This window comes from Elgaria multicarinata, chromosome 4 (genome assembly GCF_023053635.1).
Source record: "Elgaria multicarinata webbii isolate HBS135686 ecotype San Diego chromosome 4, rElgMul1.1.pri, whole genome shotgun sequence".
Taxonomy (NCBI): domain Eukaryota; kingdom Metazoa; phylum Chordata; class Lepidosauria; order Squamata; family Anguidae; genus Elgaria; species Elgaria multicarinata.
The window spans coordinates 19,777,899-19,801,908 of NC_086174.1; the positions used below are offsets into that span (position 1 = coordinate 19,777,899).

At 40.9% G+C, this 24,010-nt stretch overlaps 2 protein-coding genes across 3 annotated transcripts in view; one reads left to right on the top strand and one right to left on the bottom strand.

Annotated features, from left to right (window-relative positions):
* Nucleotides 1–22,113, bottom strand: part of ATL2 (atlastin GTPase 2) — a 37,852-nt gene extending 15,739 nt beyond the window's left edge. For both annotated transcript variants that reach the window (XM_063123895.1, XM_063123897.1), the window contains exons 1-4: nt 22,029–22,113; nt 6,514–6,773; nt 3,419–3,553; nt 350–454 (exon numbers count right to left, since the gene is read on the bottom strand). In XM_063123895.1, coding sequence (XP_062979965.1) covers nt 350–454; nt 3,419–3,553; nt 6,514–6,773; nt 22,029–22,098 — 570 coding nt within the window. In that variant the 5' untranslated portion in view covers nt 22,099–22,113. The remainder of the gene's footprint in view (nt 1–349; nt 455–3,418; nt 3,554–6,513; nt 6,774–22,028) is intronic.
* EIF4A3 (eukaryotic translation initiation factor 4A3) overlaps nt 1–24,010 on the top strand; it is a 428,365-nt gene that overhangs the window by 34,293 nt on the left and 370,062 nt on the right. The window lies entirely within an intron of this gene.

Genomic DNA, 24,010 nt, shown 5'->3' on the forward strand with positions numbered 1-24,010 from the left:
TGATAGATTAGGCCAAGTGCTATTAATTAGTGAAAATTTGAACCTGGGTTCCCCCAGGCTTAATCCAACTCTCCAAAATCTAGTCATCACACTGGATATTCACAAGCTACATGAAGGGCTTTCAAGAACCCCATTACACTTTAGAGGAACCCTATATCTGAAATCCTTAACTATTCTCATTGTAATGTCCTCTGGAAGCAGAAAGAGGAAACCCAACAGTTTAGTTACAATACACAAACTACAAGGCAACTCATTCTTTTCCTATTCAATTTGCAAGCCAAACATGTTTTACGATACAGCAGCCCAAGAATATTTAAAGGCTCCCACCACTTCACACAGCTAGCCTTACCTGGACAGAACTTGTCATGGTGCTCAGAGCAAATACAGTTGCACAGTCTTTGATAGTTGATTGGCTATCAAAGGCACCTTGGGTATCCATAAGTAATACAGCAACCTAGAGAATCCCCCCCACCAAAAGGTAGTATTAGTAAACAAGCAGTCTTTTCACCTCAAGGCTGAAAGATTAAAGTTAGTGAATGCTATTGTATCAGCAATTCTATTATGCTACCTCAATTAAGCTGCCGTAAGAGGTACAGTCATATCACTATCCAGACTTTTCAATTCTGGCTGCAAGCCATATTCTGATCCATAGTAATTAAGTAAAAGAGATTTACTGTTAAATGTGTACAATGTACCAGTTTGGTACAACTCATCACACACATCACAACAACCCACAGTTAACAAACCATGGGTTGATGAAAGTGAAGCAAGAGCGAGCAAGCATGATGGCTCCAGTCTGCTACTGCTGCAGTCATGGGTTCCAACTTTGGGTTGTCTCTCCCCCAACACCACAGAATTCCAGGTTCAGATGTCATGATGAACAAGCTAGGGATGGAGTGCCCCTAGGTTGTTTATCACAGTGAGAGCAGTCTGTCAGTCACCAGGACTCTTGCTCCTGCTCGTTCATGGGTCCCCTATGGATCTGATTCAACTAACTTGCTTGGTTCACTATAAAGGCAAGACTAGAATTTCAGCAGACTTCCTAGGCACCACCTAAGCAAGAGGAGAAACCTGTCTGGTGTGAGTGATGGCTGCTGATGAAATACACAAGCAAACATTGAACTGAACTCATCAACAGGAATTTGAGCAGAGATGGGATGCAAAGACGAAGGCAACTTTTAATCACAATTCTTATCAATGAGATACTAGATGCTGTCATAGATACCCAGAAGCCCAGAAACTTAGGCATGTTAAAGGCAGTTACAACCATGCTTCCCAGCCTGCAACAATCGTCAGGGAATGAAGCCTGTGTCCCTCCCTTTAAATTTACATTAACTGGGAAAGGTTAAAAGAACACAGGAAGATGCCTTATACCTAGTAAAATTACTGGCTCATGTAGCTCACTATTGTCTGCGCCAATTTTACAGCAACTCTCCAGAACCTAGGAGCGAATGCCAGAATAGATCTACCAACAACTACTCTACACTCTTTGTATAAGCACAGAATTATCCCTAAGTATTCTGCAAACAGATGTTCCAATAAGCCACATGTCTAATTCCTACCAATTAAATTAATTCATTTGAAGCACTTCTTTTATTATTATTATTTATTTATTTATTTATTTATTTATATAGCACCATCAATGTACATGGTGCTGTACAGAGTAAAACAGTAAATAGCAAGACTCTGCCGCATAGGCTTACAATCTAATAAAATCATAGTAAAACAATAAGGAGGGGAAGAGAAGGCAAACAGGCACAGGGTAGGGTAAGCAGGCACAGGGTAGGGTAAAACTAACAGTATAAAGTCTGCACAACATCAAGTTTTAAAAGCTTTAGGAAAAAGAAAAGTTTTGAGTTGAGCTTTAAAAGCTGCGATTGAACTTGTAGTTCTAATGTTTTTAGCTGGGGGCTAAACAAGGGAACACCTCACATTTGCTCCCTAGCATATCACTGATGAAGCAGCAATTCCTCTACACAGCCGAAAAACTATCCCTAGCTGAGGAACCCACTGAAGAAAAACAATGAACCCACAGGCGAAAAACAGAAAGGCTCAGTAAATCAAATTCATGTTAGGAGAATTCACTGATATGCAATTCTGCCAACCTATCACCACCCAGAATTCCAGAGAAAGCAGTACCCCAAATGCCCAGAAAGGGAAAATACTGTCTAGACTCATGGTTCTACTACATTCTGCCAACTGAGATGCCATCTGCCCCAGGGCAGCAAGTCCCTGCAGAACACAAGTGTTCCCAAGCAGCAGGTAATATCTCTTGTGATCTAGTGAATGAGATCCCTGACCCCAAGCATCCAGTCCTCCAACACAAATACAATGACTTGGTAGTATCCATGGTCCCTCTAAGACGATGTATTTAGTTGGATCCAAAGTTTTGTGGAGCGGAATTCCACTAACTGGTCATTCCCACAGATGAAAGACAATCTTTGCCGATTTCTCATACCCCCCTGAAAATTTGTTCCAGGATATTGAGGTGCCCTCTGAAACAGTGTGGAAGGTAGCACTGGGGCTGAAGCAGGAAGGATAAACCTGCCAAACTCCTTTTGCCCCTTCCTGCAGTGGGAACCTCCAATGGATCAGAGTCAATTACACCAACAAAAGGGCTCCTTCCATCTATGGAATGGCTAATGTGGATCCAACCCACTGAGTTCTGAGGTTATACTGGTAGATTACAGCATAGCCAAGGAAGAATAATTGGAGAAACTCCATAACTTCATCCTCAGAAGTTCTCAGCACACCAGACCTTATGGGATTATTTTGGCAGTTTGACTTGAAAACTGCACCGATCCATGCTTAAATGTCCACTACATTCCAAAGTTTAACATCGAAACATAGAAGTATATTTTATTTTTCCTTTCACTATGGAATGTTCTTATCCACTAGGGCAGGGGAAGGTAACCACTGCTTCACCCTTAGTTTTTTTTTTTTTGCAGAAGATTCATAGATACTCATAACTTGCAAGTTCAACCGATATCCTAGATACTATAATTGCAGAGTATTTTGAATAAGTCATGACAAAGAAACTGAACAAACTCTCTTCTTCTTGAGGTTGCCTACCCATGCACTAGAGAGCACTGAATCAGAATCCTAGCTAGATTCTACATGCAGCTATAATCTCTGTGAGTGGCTATCATAACACAGCACTTGCATACACTATTCAAATATATAAAGAGGTAGTTCAAAAGTTCAATTATTAGCATAGTCTCAGACGTTACCTGCAGTTCTTATTTCCTGCCAGTTTATATAATTTCAGTTCTACAAAGCTACAATGGCACTATTTCAATCCAACATACTAATACATGTATTTTTAATAAGGACAGTTTGGACACTATGTATGTGCCAAAGAAAATTTGCCACCATTATAGGAAAACAGCTGACTTACACTAGATATTTAATAGTTTACCTTTGTCCCATCAGGCTTGGGGACAATGAACACTTCACTCCAAATCTGAATGCCAGTTGTCTCTCTCTCACACCCTCCTCTCCATGTAAACCCAGTCAAAGGCTCATTAGTTCCACCTATCCAAGACGATGACTCCTGTAACAAAAGTCACACACTTATTCAGTAAGTTAAGTGGTACCAGGTAATCTTATCCAAATACATTTGTTGACTGCTAAGGGAGGAAGAATCATATTTCAACTCTAAAATGAATGGGACAATTTTGAGGGACTCAAAATACCTGTCAAATGTTAAAAGTGGCTAGCACACATTTCTTACTCTTACATATTTCTGTTCTTCCAGTCTAGAAGTGCTGGTCAGCTATGTTTAAGAAAGTCAATTTTAAGAGCAGCCTTTAACGTTGTATCCAAGACATACAATCTTCATAAATGCTGAAAAGTCAGGAATATAAACAAGTTCTCCAAGTTATTTCATCAAGCTTTCCTAAATATTTTAATGAAGAAAAATAAAAGTTGTAAACATGGCTCTTGTGATCTCCCATGAGAATTAGTTCTCTCAGTGGTGGTCCCACATAAAGGTCCCCCCCAACATGTGATCAGGAAGAACATGATGTTATGGGGAAATGGGAAATGTGCAGACACCTCTCATTTTCCCTTCCCACCACTTGCTATGCCGTCTCTGCACATATCTATGCACCCATGGTGGTGAAGGGAGGAAAAACAGGGCTCTTACCTAAATCTTGTGTGTAGAGGTGCTGCACTCATAGTGCAAGCAGACCCTGGTTAATTACCATCCCCAACCATAAGGACTCTCATGGGAAGATATGTCCAAGTTATGCAAGATCCAGCCATTTATGGCTTTACAGACATTCCATCCAATTGTGAAGAATTAATCCCAAAGCATATATGGTATCATAGCCAGGCTGAAGAAATTTTTACTTTCAGTGGACTGACAGAAGGAATTACCCAATAAAGTAAGATTCCATTCCCTTGCAGTTTGAGAGTTTAGAATTTCCAGTCTATTAAGCATGTTCGTAGTTGTCAAGTCAAGCATTTGATAGGATTAAGGAGCATCTCAGCTTCCTTGTATTTATGTTCCTATTACTCTCCCACAAAATCTTGTGGATTGGCATTTCATTTCTATGGTTTTCTTAGTATTAGCCTAGTAGTTTAGTTGTTAAAATTTCTACTCTTCCCTTCCTTTAACAGCCAACCTCATAACTCTTTTTGTCTCAATTGTGTGAGAAGTTATACAGTGAATTAGTGATTTTTTTTTCACTAAGCCCTAATATGATTCTGTCCCACTAGAGACAAACATTACAATTTTTCTTTCAGACACTAAGCCATCCATTTTAGTTCCTAGCTTATTAGTTATTTAAAGCTTGCACATAATACACCTTCTGACAAGTTGTAGAAACCTTTAAGGCTAGATATAAACATGCTTTTTTTTGGCAGGGAGTTTTGCAATGATTCTGTGTGCGAGCGGGGGCATGTTGGGAAAGTGCTACCTATTCAGCAAGAAGAGGCACACACTTCTAGCCAACACTCCAAGCATGTCTTTATTGGACTTTAGTGTCACCACAACCCAAAGCCTAATCAATCGAGTCCAAGAGATTGTCCTACCCATTAGGTTTGTCAATATTGGCAGTTTTTAACATCCCTTGTAGATTACTGTGAGCCACAACAATCTAAAAAGTCACTATCCACCAATCTTCAATATCATCTACCATGACAATCACTGTTCTTTCCAGAACTTCTGCTTGTATCTCTCAACTGCAGCTTCAAGTAGTGCTTATTTACCATTGGGTCTCCCTGTTCCTGTTCCCATGGAACATCTTATGTTCAAAAGGAAAAAAGGAGTAAGCACTGCCAAGCTGAATGGGCTTTGGTAATTGATATTAATATTCAAACATACACCAGGGAGGCTTGAACACTGCTATGACGTAGCAAGACTTTCCATTAAAGGCTTTGGGAAACACCCCAATAGCACTTTGTAGAGAAAAAGTTTCTCCACTCTTAGTCTGTGACCTATAATGAATATTACGAATATTCATAATGAATATCAGTACCTTCCTATTGTCTTCCCTAGTTTGGATAAGTTCTGGGGTATAACAAAATCTTATGCTGCTTACAGAAACTTTCTGCTGCAACTGAACTTTTGCCTATCCATGTTGCTTCAATAAAGAGGAATGAAACTTCTTAAAATACAATATTAATGTAAATAGTATTCCACTATCAAAAGGCTACATAATGTGATAGCATGATTTGGAGTTGCACAAATTTCCCCCAATGAAAGATTTATACCTCATTTATGGTTTCATCCAAAAATCGGGTGCCTTGTGTTGCATAAGCAGAAATACTTTCTACTGGAAATGATAAATCCACTGAAAGGTTAACACTTCCCCTAAGGTTATATATTCAATGAGGGCTTTGAGGTAAATCAGTGCTTCCACTCATGCAATGTGATGCACCTGATTTTTGCCTATCCCCTGCATACTGCAGCTCCCTGTGCCATGTCTTCCCCAACCCTCAGGATAAACTGGAGGGGCGCATGGGGTCTATGTATGGCAGTGAGGTAAAACCAACTTGTATAAGCAAAAGTGCTTTTCACTAGCACAAAGCAACTTTTATACTGCCTGTTTGGTGCATTCTCTTCCCCTCCTTATTGTTTTATTATGATTTTGTTAGAATGTAAGCCTATGCAGCAGGGTCTTGTTATTTATTGTTTTACTCTGTACAGCACCATGTACATTGATGGTGCTATATAAATTATTATTATTATTATTATTAATAATAATAATAATATTGGCTACAACCCCTGTTCTGTTGTCATTCTCTGGAAAGGAAAGGAAACCATTTATATAATAAAGTACTTTTCACCAAGGTAATTATGCATTTTTAGTTCCAGGGTCTGGTCATAGTATAATATTAAATATTAGATCATTATCTAAAAGCCCACAAAATGTTTAGAAATAAGAGAACACTGGATTTGTGTTTTATTTGGGAGCACATTACAATGAATCCTAGGTGGAGAACACATTTGAATTTATACTCAAACTAGTGTGAATGTTCAGCAACACAGTGCTTTAAACTACTCACCTTGTTGTACATATACCTAAGCATAAAATCCAAGAGAAAGGATTTTCCTTTACGGAATGCACCAGCTACAGAAACAACTACTATATTGAGATCTCTTATGTGTTCCTGAAGCAAGATTCTCTCCAATGCTGATTCATCCAGGTCAAAGTTATGATCATCTTCATGAGCAAGAACAATTTGTATTGGGCCGGGCTTTTCTATAACCACCTCTTCATTAGGATCCAAAAAGGCATTCTCTTCTGAATCCACATAGTTTTCGCCTAGGAAATAATTGTTTGACATTAGATATGCTATGTTTCCAAATTCTGTTAGGAGCATTGTGATCACTTTCACATACTTAAATGAAATGGAACAAAACGATTATCAGTATGAATAACAGACATGGCAGCTCATCTTCAAATAACTGCATAAGCAAGCTAGGCTGTCCATTTCAGTTAGATTCTCTCTTCCCTCCCCCCTCACCAGAAGAACTCTAGAAAATATTTCTCAAGCTTTGGTAGCAACTTCTCATGTTCTGTTTAGTAAATGAGCTCACAGACATTTTCTGCATTAAGCTCCCCCCAAACCAAAAAAACCCCTAAACAAACCACTTGACACAGAATACCTGATGGTTGGTTGCCAAAATTAAGCAAGCCAATCCAATGCATGGCTTTCTGAAGCCACATCTGTACATACAGAAGATTACCAGGTAGATCTGTATTTTGCAATCTTTCCAGACTCGGGACCCACCTTTAGACTAAATACACATTTGGGGACCCGTTACATTTTTACAATATATCCAAATGTTGGTAGTGCTGCTGCTGCAATCCAACCTTTGGGCAGGCTGTGACCTAGTAGTAGGCTTCAATCCCTAGCTGAAGTTCATTTCCTGTAAAGAAATTTCTGTTCCAAGGCATGGGATTTCTTTGCAAAAAAAAAAAAAGCAGCAGCAAAGCAATTTCATCTATAGTCAACTTCATCTCTCCATACATCATCTAAAAAAGGACAAAACTTCCTTCTAACCCTTTGCCTGCTTAATGGGCACCCAGCCAGGATAGTATTTGGTGTTTGTTATCTAATTTCCTCTAAATTTTGTCCCGAAGCCCATATCCAAGAATTCACGTAGTTCATTGTAAGCTAAAACAAAGCCTTCATTTCAGTTTTCAAAACCTGAGTTGTAATCATAAATATTTTTCTAAATAATGAGCAATATAAAACAGCTTTTGTTCTGAAAGTGGCTAAAATGAATCTTAAAGGACCACAATGAGATAATGTTGGACGTGGCGCCATTCCATTTTTGTGCGTGTACATGCCAAATGTTTACGCAAACCTTCACCCTACAAAGGAAGCTATTCAGAGTGCATGATATCAAAGTGTTAGAACAGTATTTGTATACAAGACAGCTCTTAGAAGAGGAAATAAAGCACTTGTCTCTCACTGAAACATTAGCCGATATTAGCTGGGTTCAAGACCTACCTCAAGTAGTCTCACTGAACTCAAAAATGAAGCAATCTTTGCTCAACGCCACAAGTAACGACAGCTGGCCTTTGACTGCTTTTGAGATGAACCAGGGGTTTAGTCATGCAACCTGCACTATGGTTATAGAGATGGGAACATCCAGAAAAATACTGAAGGGGGAGGAGGAGGAAACAGTGCCACTTCCCTGGAAGAACTTTTCTTCAATTTTTCCATCGGAAAAATCTGACACTGAAAAAACCTATGAATTATTTTCCCTTTTGGAATGAATTAAATGATTTTAAGACAAGGTCTGACTTACTCAAAATGTGTACTATGAATATGTTTATATGAGCAAAAGGATTATAGCAGCATTGTTATAAAATTCAACTTGATGTGCAAATATGCTATTAGTCTTTAATATTGGGGCAGCATGAGACCATTTCTGCCCAAATAATCTTTTGTTTACTACAAAATTGGTGTGGGGGGGGTTTCAACTGTTATCCCCCCCCCAACTAATACTCAAGTGGCAAAAACTAAGATATACGTTCTTAGGTAATAACTACCAGCAGCTGCAGTGCGCTCTCTTTCTCTCTCTGGTATTGAGTATACTCACAATTTGTACTAAGTAACACATACTTTTGAGGCTGCAATCCTATATGTGCTTTTCTGGGAGTACAGAGCAGGTTGGATCCATACTTAACTTGAGCCATTGATTTTAATGAGTTTATTCTAAGGGTAGCAATGGGCTCAATCCAACGTCATGCAAATGGCCTTCCCTCTTGCACCAAGGGACTTCCTCAGCCTCTCCTTTCTCCCCGCCGCCAATGTGCACCCTCAAATCTGCTCTAGAAGATCCCAACCTTCCAGAGCAGATTTAGGGGCACACAGGGAGAAGCAGAAATCAATTCTCCAGGAATTTCCATTGCGTCCTAGCTTAAGTCTACATCCAACCCAGTAGGTATTCTGAGTAAACACTTTGCTCTTTACAACTGTACATGTCGAGGTATAATTTTTTAATTTTATTTAAACTCGAGGTATAAATGATGCATTTTATGTTGTTATAGCAGTAAAATAAGTTTAGCTTTCATAACAGAGTACTGCATATTTTGAATCTCCCCCAACATCTTTTCTCCCTCAAAAATGCCTCCCCCCTTCAAAACTGTTAAAAAATTACATTTGTATTGGATCCCTAATTACTTAAACATACACAAACACATATTTTTCTTGCTGGCATCTGAAAGGGACTGAGGAACTGGTAACCTGCATAGCTGATGTTGTATAACATGGCTTCAAACTGAACTGCTATGGCCATACAATTTGTCCAGAAGAAAAATGTTAACTGTTGACATAACTGCCTTTTTCTTTTCCAAATAGAAAACTACCATGAAAGTTTTTTTAATTGGTTGTTTTCCTGGCTTGGTGACAAGGAATGCACTCCATTACACCCACTGTAGTTCAGCAGCAATTGCTATTATTGGATCTCAGCTACATCTAGTATCTGAATATAGCATCTCTCTGGAAGCAATACACTGATGTTAATATGTAAAAGCATAAAGTAGAAAACAATAAATATACATAGCTAAAAACAAATTAAACCATGAACCAAGTTAAAACAATATTTTAAAAGCAGTAAAAGCAATTAAATCAGCTAAATTTAGCAAATAAACTTTTCAGATAAGCAAAAAATATTTAAAATATAAAAACATGTCTACCTTTGTTTCACCATTTCTAGGGCCTATGTTCCAAATCTCAGCTATGAACAGAAAAACTAGACACAAGGGCTTAATTAGCTAAAAATTCACTCAACACTTTGCTCAATGCAAGTTGGAATGAAGGCTGAGACAAGTCAGCTCTTTTCATCTTCCCTTTTTCTCAAACTGTCACACTCTGACCAACAGCCAGAAAGCTGCACACAAGAGCAAAAGAGCCATTTCAAACTTCTACACATTACTGGTTTCCTACTGCTGAACTGCAAATTCCGCCAAGTAGCTCATTTTAAGGCCGGAAATAATTACGTGCTTTGACTATTTCAGCTTTAAATAGCTGTAGTGGTGAAGCTACCTAGTTGTTTTGCAGATTTCAGGGGAGGAAACACTAGTTGAAACAACATGCTTCTCATACCTTGTCCTGGGGTGACTCAAGACTTGAATGATTAAGCTAGTGAAATTTCATATTGGTACCTAATCCAGAATACCTGTCACTATTCTACTAAATATTTATCTACAGATACCACTGATGTAAAGTCTATGAACCACAATATTGTTAAGACAAGATTTCCCCACTTCATTCTTGTAACTATTATATCCAGATTACAGAACTAAGTGGCAAAAGGTATTTTTGAAATCAGTGGTTTCAGTTTTCACATTCAACATTTTCCAGAAAACCCACTTCATTGTCAGAGTTATGACTTGAGAATGCACTCTGCAACAAAGCTGAGTAAAAATGCTGACTTGGCTGAAGGTGGTAGATTTAAAAAACGCACTACAGATACCCAACTGAGAATTTCAAGCTTTTCCAGTTACTTGGCAAACTGACATTGATTTTCGCCCTAAATCTTTTTCTATTATAAGCACATAAGACTCTATATTATTATTCTTCCAAGATAGCATTCTACAGCAACTTCACTATTTGGATAAGTCATTGCAGACTTCCATTACCTCAATGTTGGCTCACATCATAAAACACTACAGAGAGGCAGTCCAATGTAAGCAGTAGATTACCAGAGGTAAGGCCACTATGGACTCATCTACACCAAGCAGGATATTCCACTATGAAAGCTGTATGAAAGTGGTACATAAAAGGCAGGAGCCACACTACTACTTTGTAGCAGTACTGAACTGTTGGGGCCCATGACACATACCATATACCACTTTCATTGTTATATTCTGCTTGGTGTAGATGTGTCATGGGCCCCAACAGTTGTCAGTGCACTTCAATATCACTATAAAGCAGTAGTGTGGCTCCTGCCTTTTATATACCACTTTCATAGTGGAATATCCTGCTTGGTGTAGATGAGCCCATAGAAGTAGATTTGATAGCTATTTCCAATTCGCACTGGAAGGTTCAGTACATCAAACAGGACACAGAATGTCAGCATGTTAAATGATTCCATGCAACGTTTTAAATGACCCGAGACCTTCAACAAAAGTCCAAGGCAATTGAAAAGAGAATCATAGTGACATTGTAACGTAGCCTCAGCTATTCAAGGCTGGAACATGGTTGGCATTTTAGGATGAAGTGCTATTTATGTAATGAGACACAGGCTTTCAGGTCAGGGTATCTCCTGGCCAGCTTCAATATGCAATTGCTACATATTTTCTCAAAGCATGACGTTGATAGTCCAAGTGCTGTAGTCACTGCCAGAAGTCTTCATGACTTGCAGTAAGAGTTTGTTTATACAAGGCCACAATAAAAATGGTTCCAAATAAGCAAGATTGAAATATTTCCTCATGTCAGGCTTTTGTTAAAAGCCATCATCTACTTCTCAGAAACAAAAACATAAGAGGAGCAATGCTGGATCAGACAATGCTGTGTCCATCTAGTCCATCATTCTGTTCACAGTGACCAACCAGCTGTTGACCAGAAACACACAAGCAGGACACAAGTGCAACAGCACCCTCCTTGCCCATGTTCCCCAGCAACTTGTGTATATAGGCATACAGCCTCTGATACTGGAGGTAGCATATAGCCATCAGGACCAGCAGCCATAAATCACCTTCTCCGCTAGGAATTTGTCTAACTCCCTTTTAAAGCCATCGCTATGTCTTGTGGTAGCAAATTCCATAGTTTAACAAAGCACTGCATGAAGTACTTCCTTTTATCTATCCTGAATCTCCTGCCAATTAACTTCATGGGATGACCCTGGATTCTAGTATTCTGAGAGAGGGAGAAAAAATTCTCTTTATCCACATTCTACACACCATGCATAATTTTGTACACCTCTACTATCTCTCTTATTTTCTAAGCTAAACAATCCCAGCTGTTGTAACCTTCCCTCATAAGGGAGTTGCTACAGTCCCTTGCTCATTTTATTTATTTTTATAGTGATTTTTATTGTTTCAAACATCACGGACATGCATACCACAAGATCATTACATAAAATACATAACAGAAATACAAACAAAAAATACGCACGAAAATACATCCATTTTTGTTGCCCTTTTCTGCACTATTTCCCTATGCTACAATATCTTCTTTTTTTAGGTGTAGTACTCAGTATTCCAAGTGCAGATTTGTAAAGAGGCAGTATGATATTGGCAGTTTTATTCTCAATTCCTTTCCTAATTAGGCCTAACATGGCGCTTGCCCTTTTTTTACAGCAGCCAACACTGTGTTGACATTTTTTTATCAAGTTCTCCACTACAGCCCAAAGATCTCTTTCTTGGTCAGTCAACACTAGCTTAGATCCCATCCCAGGTTTATACTTGAAGTTGGGATTCTTTTGCCCCAACATGCATCACTTTACACTTGCTTACATTGAACCACATTTGCCATTTGGATGCTCATTCTCCCAATTTGGAGAGATTTTTTTGGAGCTCAACACAATCCCTTTTTGTTTTAACTACCCTAAATAATTTGGTGTCATTGGCAAACTTGGCCACTTCACTGCTCATAAATAACTTCAAGATCATTTATGAATAAACTGAAAATCATTGGTCCCAATACACATCTCTGTGGGACCCTATTTATATCCATCCACTGTGAGAATTTACCATTTATTCCTACTCTCTGCTTTCTGTTCTATAACCAGTTACTGATCCATAAGAGGACCTCTCCTCTTATCCCATGACTGCTATGTTTGCTTAGAAGTCTTTGGTGAGGGTCTTTGTCAAAAGCCTTTTGGAAGTCCATGTAAACATCCCTCATTTTTGTTTGCATTTCAATTTTAGAGGAACATTATTGCTGGATAGTTTAGATAAAAGGTTGCCAACATCTATATGCTCAGGGGCCATTCTATACTTTAGACAAGAAGCCAGAGGGTCCATCAGTGGTCAGCTCCATAATAAAGTTGGCACGATTAAATAAAGATTCCATACCTTTGTAGTATATGCATGGAAGCAAAGCATGATAATATTTAAAGTACTATGAATAAGATAAATTAGGGTGCAATCCTATGAATATTTAAAGAGAGAAAAGGTCCTACAACTCCCAGGTTTCCACAACCAGATGCTTATTTACATTAAATAAACATACATTTCTAAATATGATAGTGTTCAAGTGTGGAAATGCTGTTTCACACAATTTGAGAATATTTGTCAGAACCATGCTGGGGGGAGAAACAATCAGTTTAAATAAGTTAATTCAGTCCAAATAAGTACCTTTTTAAGAATAAGCTGATTCTTCAAATAATTTTAAAATATCTTTATGTAGCATTTCCATGAGGAGTTCTAGGCTGTTGCTAGACCTAAGGTTTATCCCAGGATCATCCCAGGCTCGTCCCTGCCTGAGCGTTGGATGCCCTGTGTGGCACTTAGGTGAACAGGTTTGACCCCAGGACAATCCTGGGATAAACCTTAGGTCTAGCTGCGGCCCCAGTCAGCTACTAACTATAAGATTAAAAAAATACATTATACAAAATAGTTATTAACCCATGGTTGCTTGAGGCTGTGCAGGAGCAAGCACACCCACGGCCTCCCACCCACTCGCCATTCCCGCTTTGCACCTGGTTTAGATGCAAAACAGGAATGCCCTGTTCTGGGTTGTTTGGCATGATGTACAAACCTGAAACTCTGGGTTGTGGGGGGGGGCGGAATAGAGATGTGAAGGCCCCCCAAAACCCAGGACATTTCAGGGGAAAATGTCTCCCTCCCCCAAGGACTATTAGCTTTCCCCCCACAAAATTGAACACCTTTGGATTATGAAATATTTTCTTTTAGAATTTAAGACAAGCTGTTTATATATTACTCACAAAGATACATGAAATGAAAAAATATAATTTATTCAGACAATAATTACAAATTTACTTTTAAAAGTTTTTAAATATAATAATTTTATAAACAAATCAAGTTAGGAACAGAAAGGCTGCTTTACGTTCCTAAAGCAGCCCTCCCGAACCTGGTGCCCTCCAGATGTTTTAGACTACAATGCCCAGCATTCCTGATCATTGGGCATGCTGCCTGTGGCTGATAGCAGCAGACGTCCAAGATATCTGGAGGGCACCAAGTCAGGGAAGTCTCTCTTAAAACAACAAAGCTGCTGTTGATCTGTAAAGAGGCTAAAAAATAAGTAATGCTTTTTTAAAGTTTTCCCCCAAATGCATGTTTTCCCCAACTCTTTCCCCACCCCCCAAAATGTTTCTTTTCATGGCCTCAGCATTTTCAGAAATTGTACATCTCTAGGGGGAACAACAGAATTTTAACCCTACAAGAAATCATGCATTTAAAGTCTGGATTGTTTTCCCCACAACAACCCAGAGTTCCAGATTTGTGCATCATGTCAAATAACCCTGGGTTGTTTTCTAAACCAGATGCAAAGTGAAAGCAGCGAGAGGGAGGTGCAAATCAGGTCGTAATTTAATGATCGCATGTACACCATTCTTTATGAAATATATGAAGACATATATTTAAAACTGGATTTAAAACAATAATTGAAGTTTGCCTTTTTCCTTGCCAATTTAAATTGCCTTGATTTAAAAAGGGGTGGAGCCCCACCTGCGATATCATGAGCGGGGTCCTGCTGCCTAACATCAGCAAATCCCCAAAACAGCAGCTGAAGTGCCTTCAGGCTGCACTTCAGCTGGGGAGCCTGCTTTACTCAGCAAGCAAATTCCCAGGGAGAAAGAAGCCAACTGAGGCACTGGCTTTACTTAGGTGCTCCCTGACATTCCCCAAGCAGGGAATGTGAGGGAGGAGCTAAGCCAAGCCAGATCAGTCCCTCCCATCTCCTGACACCTTCTGGTGGAAGAGCGAAAGGGACCAAGTCAGCTTTGTTCCTTGTACAGAAAGGGGGGGGGGGGGAGAGAATGGAAGCCTACTTACTCCTCCATCAGAAGACAATAGAAGAGCAAAGGTCCTGAGCAGCATTTCAGTCATTCTTCCATCTCCTCTCCCATCTGAGAGGTCAGGGCTTCATGGAGTGGCACAGACCTCACCCGAAGGCCATTCTGGCAGGCCAAATTTGGCCCAGCAGCTGTAGGTTCACCATCCCTGATTTAAATCACACTGAAGAGCACCCCCAGGCCACAAAACAGCTTTTTCAAGGGGAGTGCTACCTTATTTAACACAGGCTGAATCCTATCCCAGAGTCAGTTCTGCTGATCAGCATCTCCTCTGTCTTGCCTGGATTAAGTTTCAATTTGTTTGCTCACATCCAGTCCATCAACACCCCCAGATGCTCTGAAATCCAAATTTAGTACAAGTATATTGCAGTTATAATTAAATCCATAATCCTCAAACACCATTAAAAGGTGTTCTTATGTATATAAAATGTGAAAATATATGACTCCAGATCAAGCATTATAAATCCTGTATCTCATTAGTTGTCCACTGAATCCACCTGTGTGATTGCAATTGTCCTCTAAGTATTATATTCATGTACTTTTTGAGCCCACACATGTTGTCTTAGAGGTAAGTACCACAAGAGTTGATTTGGATTTGCTCCTAAGTGTACAAAGATTGTATCCTTACTATTCACGTAATTGGCCTTGCTTTGATTGAAGGCAAAAGAACCCATTAGTTTTTTGCCCCTTGCCCTTGTCGAAGCAAGTTGAAACTGTAGTGCAAAGAAAGTATAGGATTCGTACTAGAAGTATATGAATTAAGCTCCTAGGTAGTACAAAGGTTTAGCTGCAGACCAGTATTATTGTAATCATTATAGCAGCTACACAGTATGTACATTTCTTTTCAGATCAAAAATACTATATTGCAGAATGGGAAATGTTATTTAACACACACCCCAAACTGACTAGAGGCCCGATAAATTGCTTTGAGGCTATATCAGGCCCACTGTCTCTCAGTCATCCCTGGTTTAGATATTACAGCCAAGATCAAAAGTTCATACGTTATTAGCAGTACATCCTAGCTAATGTTTCTCTATAATAATATCTGGCTTACATAACAAGGATCAATTGACAGTTACTGACTAGCCTTCCCTAGCAGCTGACTAGAGAATAGCCTTGATGTACCACTACAGGTCACAGCATGGAACTCCCTGTTCAGTTAAAGCTTTGTATGGAAGTGGTAATGTACAGCAGGTAGAAGTTTCTTTTGCATATTTTGTGTAAGCACAAAGGTAGCCTAAAGGTAACAATTCATGCACAGATATACAGCCTGCTTCTATGCATGTTTACTCAAAGTGAGTCAGCTTATCAGTTTGAATGCATAAGGCAGTAGTTGACATGCTAACAAAGAGGACCAGGTCAGGGACTAAGTATGCAACTGCATATAGACTGCACTCCTCCTGCTCACCAACATGCCTTAATAAACAGCCAAACAAAAGCATTGTTTTGTTCCAAGTTCTTACTTTGCTATAAAGACTATAGGAGCAATGTAGGAACTATTAACTTCACCTTTTAGAATTGAACTCTTTTATACACCTGGAAAGAGTTTAATGAATCCTTTCAGATTTATAGGACGGAGTATGCTCAAGAGTTCTCAGCTATTACAATTTCATTTAATTTATGACATTTCTATAACCCACCCACCCCAATAGCCAAAGCTCTCTGGGTGGTTTACAAGTTTAAAAACCTTAAAATACAATATTGTGAACAATTTAACAGTAACTACAAACATATAAACAGACACATACACATCCAAACAATATCCCATGACCTGATTAAAACCCTGATTGTATGCTGACAAATGCCTTGGAGTAACAATGCTGGTGCCAGACAGGCCTCACTAGAGAGTTCATTCCATAATTCGGGGACCACCTCAGAAGAGGCACCTGGAGGGGGACCACAGATGATGAGCATAGTGTACGGATAGGTTCATGCTGGGAGAAATATTCAGTCAGGTATCTTAGTCCTGAGCAAAGTGTGTATTCACACACAAATCAAAATTGCTGGTGCATACAGCTCATTTGCTCCTGCTTTACTCCTCCCTTTGCGTGGACAGGTAAAGCAAACCAAAAATGAGAAGCTTCACATGATGTCTAAACGTAGGCTTCTGTTTATTGTTCCTAAACGAGCCAGGAATTGTAAGCCAAGAACAAAGCTTAGTTTGTTCCTAGATTGTTTGAGAGCAAGAACCCAGGAACCCAGGTTCAGTTGTAATGTGAAGCTTCCCATTTCTGGTTTGTTTTACCTACTTGCAAAGAGGGAGTGAACAAGCTGGCATGTAGCAGGACACTGCTTCTTCACAATAAGACAGGATAACCCAGCAATTGTGGCTTATCATTATGTGTGAATGTGGCCAATGATTGCTACAGCTCCTTGATAACTTTTTAGCAGATAATAAATGATGGGCATGGTAAGTCATGTACTACAGTAGAGAACACGCCCATTAAAAAATGCACAACACAGTATGTATACATTACCATCTATTTGAAAAGGACACTTCATCCCAGTGTTTTCAATACCATCGCTAGTTCTTGCAATTGTCCCACTTTTTGGTGGAAAGTTGACTATGATCAGTCATATAATATGCATATGTAGAAACCCCTCCCCTAGGGATCACTTCTCTGAGGATAAGGGTACGTTTGTGGCATATATAGGGGGGTTACCCTTTCATTTCAAACTTTTCCCCTTATACACTTTTAAGCCCAGATCAAGGAAATACTGCTTTTCCTACAACTGACCACTCTCAATACCACTGCCACCATATATTCTCAATATAGCTTTTGTCTCACATTGAATATGTTGAATGATAGATGCCACATTGAACAAAATAAATATTTATTAATAACACCGTAAAACAGTAGATAAGATGTATTTGTGTATGTTCAATGAAGCACTGAAGCTATTGTTTCTTTTTTTTATTATATCTATCCTACTCTTAACTCCTCCTCAACTTCTAACCCCAAATGACAAACATGTCCTGGCACTCTGACTCAAATTCACTCTGACTGACAACAGACACTCCAGTTTAAAACACCTCATGCTCTCCACCAGTCACCAGTACACCAACATTCCATTCACTCTCCCTCTCCCACCTTAACGCATTTACCGTATTCACTTATTTGACACTGACAACATTACCATATTATACCAACCTGTAAAATATATTGTATCAAATAACTAGGCATGACACAAACAAAAGTGGGTACATTTTTATTATTATTTATTATTACATTTATATCCCATCTTTTTTTCTCCTTAAGGAACCCAAGGCTCCTCCTCCGCTCCATTTCTATCACAACAACTTTGAGCCTGTGACTGTCCCAAAGTCACCCAGTGAGCTTCCATGGCCGAGTGGAGACTAGAACCCAGCTCTCCCGACCCCCAGTCCAACACTCTAGCCACCTCACCACACTGGCTCTATATGCTACTCTAATTTGCCAACCTCATGAAATGACTTGTACATGAAATGAGATGGCCTGTGTTTATTAGAAGTTAGCAAAAAGCTCAAATTGTACAGAGCTTCAAATTGATTTTCCAAATCAGCCTCCCATGATAGCTTACAATAAAATGGACAGTAAAATATTGAATGAACATTTCACATATTTGACACAACAGCATTAGCAAGCATTTTAAATACACTACAGCAGCCCATTAAACCAGGGACCCAAATTGCCCACCTGAGAAATCTAAAAGATTGTCAAGTTGGTACTCTACCAGAATTCCCTAAGCTGCTGTGGCTGCAATGCTTCTTCAGAGAAAGCCCCAGATCTCACTCCCACCAAATTTACCTACAAGAAGATCTCTTCTGCTGAGAATACTTTAAAAGTAAAAAACAACAACAATGTTTTTGAGTTTGCCTGGAAACATTAGGAAGCCAGGCAGCTCCTTCTCATCCGGTGTTCTATCAGCAAATCCTGCCACTGTATTTTGGACAATTAATTTCTTTTCCAAGATAGGCACACAGATTGCACTGCAGCAATCTTATATTGATGTTACCATAGCTTGAATGAGTGGCTAGATCTATCATTCCCAGTAAAGGGTGCAACAAGCATACCTAAGCTGAAAAGAGGCACTCCCAATCATTACTGTGCATCAAATAGCAGCACTCAGTCCAGTTGCTAAGTGGACACAGTATGGTAGCTCCAATACCCCTTCCTAGCTAGGTTTGCGCCAATTTTTTCTCTTCTACTTTCACTGTACCCGCTTTACCTCTTGAGCTCTCATACATGTCCCCATGCCCTCAAATCCTGCACAGTTGGTTATGTTTCCAAACTATTGTTGTGCTATCTTATCTCTAGGAGTGAAGAAACCTGCTTTGTACGAAGTCAGGACATTCTTCCATTAGCTCAATAGCTCTCCGGGGTTTCAGGCAGCAGTCTTTCCCCACATTATCTGGAGATACCAAAAACTGAGCATGGGACCCAACGTGTAACTGAAACAATTACATATTCCTTTCTTGTATACACTTGCCTCCCTATTCCCCCAATAAAAGTTCCATATTCAGGTGTGCTATTCAGATTCAGACCCAGTTTTGGATCTCCCACAGCTGTGACTACTCTCCCAATAAACAGAGTTGTATTCTGATAGCTTTGAGAATGTTTATTATCTGACAGTACCACATAATTCATACTTGTAGCCCCCAATTTGTTTACATACTGCTTCAAAAGGCTATACTTTGGGTAAGTTAACCACACTTTAAGGAAACTTTGTAGGAGAAGAAAACTTTTACAGAAAAAAGACTAGCTTGTTACCTGGTTAATCCAGTTTCAAATTTAGCCTCAAATGTTAAAATAAGCCAGCCAGCCAAGTTGCCACCAACGCTTTATTTACCATAAGTTTTCTATTAGATTACATTAGAAAAGAATTTCCTTTAAAATATTTTTATTTAAATGCTTCTAAGTTACACATACCATGGTGTCAATTGACTATTATTTGCCAAACTTATTTATGGAACGAAGTGGAACAAGCATTATACAAGCATATTCCCCTAGTGGTTTGGCAAACACACATGTTTATCACATGGTATACACAAAGACAAGACTTCTTGGCCACTTGCCAATTTGGACCATATTGGAGGGGAATATAAGGTCAACAGTTATCTGTTGGATTTTATATTCCTCCACCCCTTGCATTCCACATGCATCAAGTATGAGCAAATCCTGGCACAGGCAATTTGAAAAAAACTAGCTGCACAAGAAAATAACTCTAGAGTTATCCTATGATAGGAGAAGCAGTAACAAAAGCAGAAATATGTTACTTTAAAAGTAGGTCACAGCCTGTGAACTGGGGGCATTACATTCTAACCAGAAGTTTCTCTATGCAATCCTGCTGCCAACAGTGCCAGTCACAGTTCCCAAGCACCTACCTACCAGAACAAATCTTCTCCCCGCCCAGTAAAATGCACAAAAGTATTTTACCCCACTGAAAACCTCCTAAAGTACCTTCCTTACACTAGCGACTTAAAATCTGCAGACTGGTACAATAACTCAACAGTAGGTTTATACTAGCTCTACAGTCTAACATACTAGGCTGGTTTGCATTGGGCGGGGTGAGAGAACAGCCCACCAGGGTTTATTCAACTGCTGACAGCCATTTTCAATATTCAGGTCATTACCATGGCTCGTCGTGTTGTCCAAACCAGGTTAGCAGGGGATTGTGTGACGATCAAACAACATTCACCTAACCCATGGCTTGTTTGATGGTATGTAAGGGTTGTTTAACCCTCAGACAACTCACCCATGCTAGGTTCAGACAACACAACCTCTGATTGCAGTTTGACTATTCAATAGCTGCCTGGCACACACCAGAACCCACTGTAACTCAAATAAGTAAGCTGCAGTGATTGTGTGAACCAGGTCACAGTCTGTTCTCAATGCAGTGCTGACCCCAGCATAACAAAAAATTCCCAAATCTTACATCCACATCCTACTTTTTCTCAATACCTGCTAAACACAACACCCCAAAAGATTCAGCCATGAGGCCTACATAACCAGCTCATCCACCTCCCCAAATTGTTATTAGCGAGAGGAAAGAGCAAGAGCTTAGTAATGTAACACATGTATTGCATGCAAAGTGCCCGAGGCTCAATCAAGACTCCTGCGTGAAACCCTGGAGCACCTCTGCCACCCAGTGTTGACAATAGGAGTCCCTGCGAGTACAGATCTTGATTCTCTCTCTCCAGAACCAGTCAAGAAGGCTATAAGCTCACAGGCACCACAGACCAGCCAAGCCCTACCACGTGGGACATTCGTTCTTTCCACCCACTCCTCCAGTCGGGGCTTGCCACACGGTTGTACCTCCGAGGCACTGCAAAGGAAAAACCTGCTCGCCCTCTCGCTAGGAGAAAGAGAAGACCCAGCCCTGTCGCAAGAATCCCTGACCCACATCCATGCAAGAGATACTACATCCACAGAGCAGTGCTAAACAACGTGACACGACCCTTTCCATCAAACCCACCTCCGTTTACACACCCACCAGATACTTCTCCCCCACCCACCCAGTGAAGCCCAATGGCCGAACATACCTCACCCATCCTTGTCCACCCCAAGCACTATATAGGCCAACTAGACCGTTCACGTCCTTTCCCTTCAATGCACCAGCAGTTTTGCCACGCTGTGTCACCTACCCCGCCTGCCTGCCTGCCTGCCTGGCCTGCGTCTCCCATACCGGTCTACACAGAGCTCCACTTCACTACCTGCGGGCAGACTGCCGCCAGACGCCAACGCCCTTCTCAGGGAAGGAGGCGACCCACCGACCTCTCCCCCAGCGAGTGGGACGAGGCCTCAGGACAACAGGCTCCCTCCTCCCCGGACACCCCTTGGGCACGCTGAGGCCTGTCCGGAGGGAAAAGGAGAAGGGACTGCGGTCCTCTCAGTCCCATTTGCGCTGCCACAGCCGTCGGGGCTCTCTCCCACCCGCCACACGCGGAGCCCCCTGAGGGAAGCGGTTCCCGCCTGCAGCCGTTACGGGAGGAGGGGGAGAGACGGCGGCCTCTAGGCCCCTCTCCCTGCTCAGCGCGGCGGGGCCACAGCTGCTCGTTCCCCTTGCGGCTCCTTTTCAACCGAGGCGGGCGCGTAGTTACCTGCCAAGTCTGGCTGTAGCCGGGGCAGCCCTACTCGCTGCCCACACCGAGCCGCGTCCCCTTCCGCCATCTTGTCAGGTTTAAAATTAACTCCCCGTGACGTCAAACGCCGCCGCGAGCCCTTTATCGACGGGCAGAACGCGGGCGCGACGTGGACCGCGCGTCCGGGGTCTTAGCGCCGTCTTATTCGTTCCTCTCTAGCTCTCTCACCCCTAGCACGCATGCGTAATACTCGGAGCGCTTTCCCGCTCGTTCGGCTATTCTCACGATTACCGCCGCTGTACTGCAACGCGTTCCCGGGTCTTAACGCCGTTGAGCGCTCGTTTGTTGTTGTTTATTTGTTCAGTCGCTTCCGACTCTTCGTGACTTCATGGACCAGCCCACGCCAGAGCTTTCTGTCGGCTGTCGCCACCCCCAGCTCCCCCAAGGTCAAGTCTGTCACCTCCAGAATATCATCCATCCATCTTGCCCTTGGTCGGCCCCTCTTCCTTTTGCCTTCCACTTTCCCTAGCATCAGCCTCTTCTCCAGGGTATCCTGTCTTCTCATTATGTGGCCAAAGTACTTCAGTTTTGCCTTTAATACCATTCCCTCAAGTGAGCAGTCTGGCTTGATTTCCTGGAGTATGGACTGGTTTGATCTTCTTGCAGTGCAAGGCACTCTCAGAATTTTCCTCCAACACCACAGTTCAAAAGCATCTATCTTCCTTCGCTCAGCTTTCCTTATGGTCCAGCTCTCGCAGCCATAAGTTACTACAGGGAATACCATTGCTTTAACTATGAGGACCTTTGTTGTCAGTGTGGTGTCTCTGCTCTTAACTATTTTATCAAGATTTGTCATTGCTCTCCTCCCAAGAAGTAAACGTCTTCTGATTTCCTGGCTGCAGTCAGCATCTGCAGTAATCTTTGTGCCCAGAAATACAAAGTCTGTCACTGTCTCCACGTTTTCTCCCTCTATTTGCCAGTTATCAAGCAAGCTGGTTGCCATAATCTTGGTTTTTTTGAGGTTTAACTGCAACCCAGCTTTTGCACTTTCTTCTTTCACCTTCGTCATAAGGCTCCTCCTCGCTTTCAGCCATCAAAGTGGTGTCATCTGCATATCTGAGATTGTTAATGTTTCTTCCTGCGATTTTAACTCCAGCCTTGGATTCGTCAAGCCCAGCACGTCGCATGATGTGTTCTGCGTACAAGTTGAATAGGTAAGGTGAGAGTATGCAACCCTGCCATACTCCTTTCCCAATCTTAAACCAGTCCGTTGTTCCATGGTCTGTTCTTACCGTTACTACTTGTTCGTTATACAGATTCAAAATGACTTGGTATCCCCATACCACCAAGAACTTGCTACGGTTTGTTATGATCCACACAGTCAAAGGCTTTAGAATAGTCAATAAAACAGAAATAGATGTTTTTCTGGAACTCCCTGGCTTTCTCCATTATCCAGCGGATATTGGCAATTTGGTCTCTAGTTCCTCTGCCTTTTCTAAACCCAGCTTGTACATCTGGCAACTCTCGCTCCATGAATTGCTGGAGTCTACCTTGCAGGATCTTGAGCATTACCTTGCTGGCATGTGAAATAAGTGCCACTGTCCGATAGTTTGAACATTCTTTAGTGTTTCCCTTTTTTGGTATGGGGATATAAGTTGATTTTTTCCAGTCTGATGGCCATTCTTGTGTTTTCCAGATTTGCTGGCATATGGCATGCATCACCTTGACAGCATCATCTTGCAATATTTTAAACAGCGCTTGTGCTGCATAGGAAATTTTAGCACAAGAGGGCTAAAATTTGCGTTAAGTACTAACCTTAAAGAGAACTTTTACAAAATTATGTATAGGTGCCATATGCTGTCAGCAAAATTGGCCAAACTGTGTAAAGGGGCATCAGGGTTGTGCTGGAAATGTGAAGAGCAGGAAGGAACATTCTGCCATGCATGGTGGACCTGCAAAAAAGCAAAAACTTTCTGGATACAAATTCATTCTGTAAACCA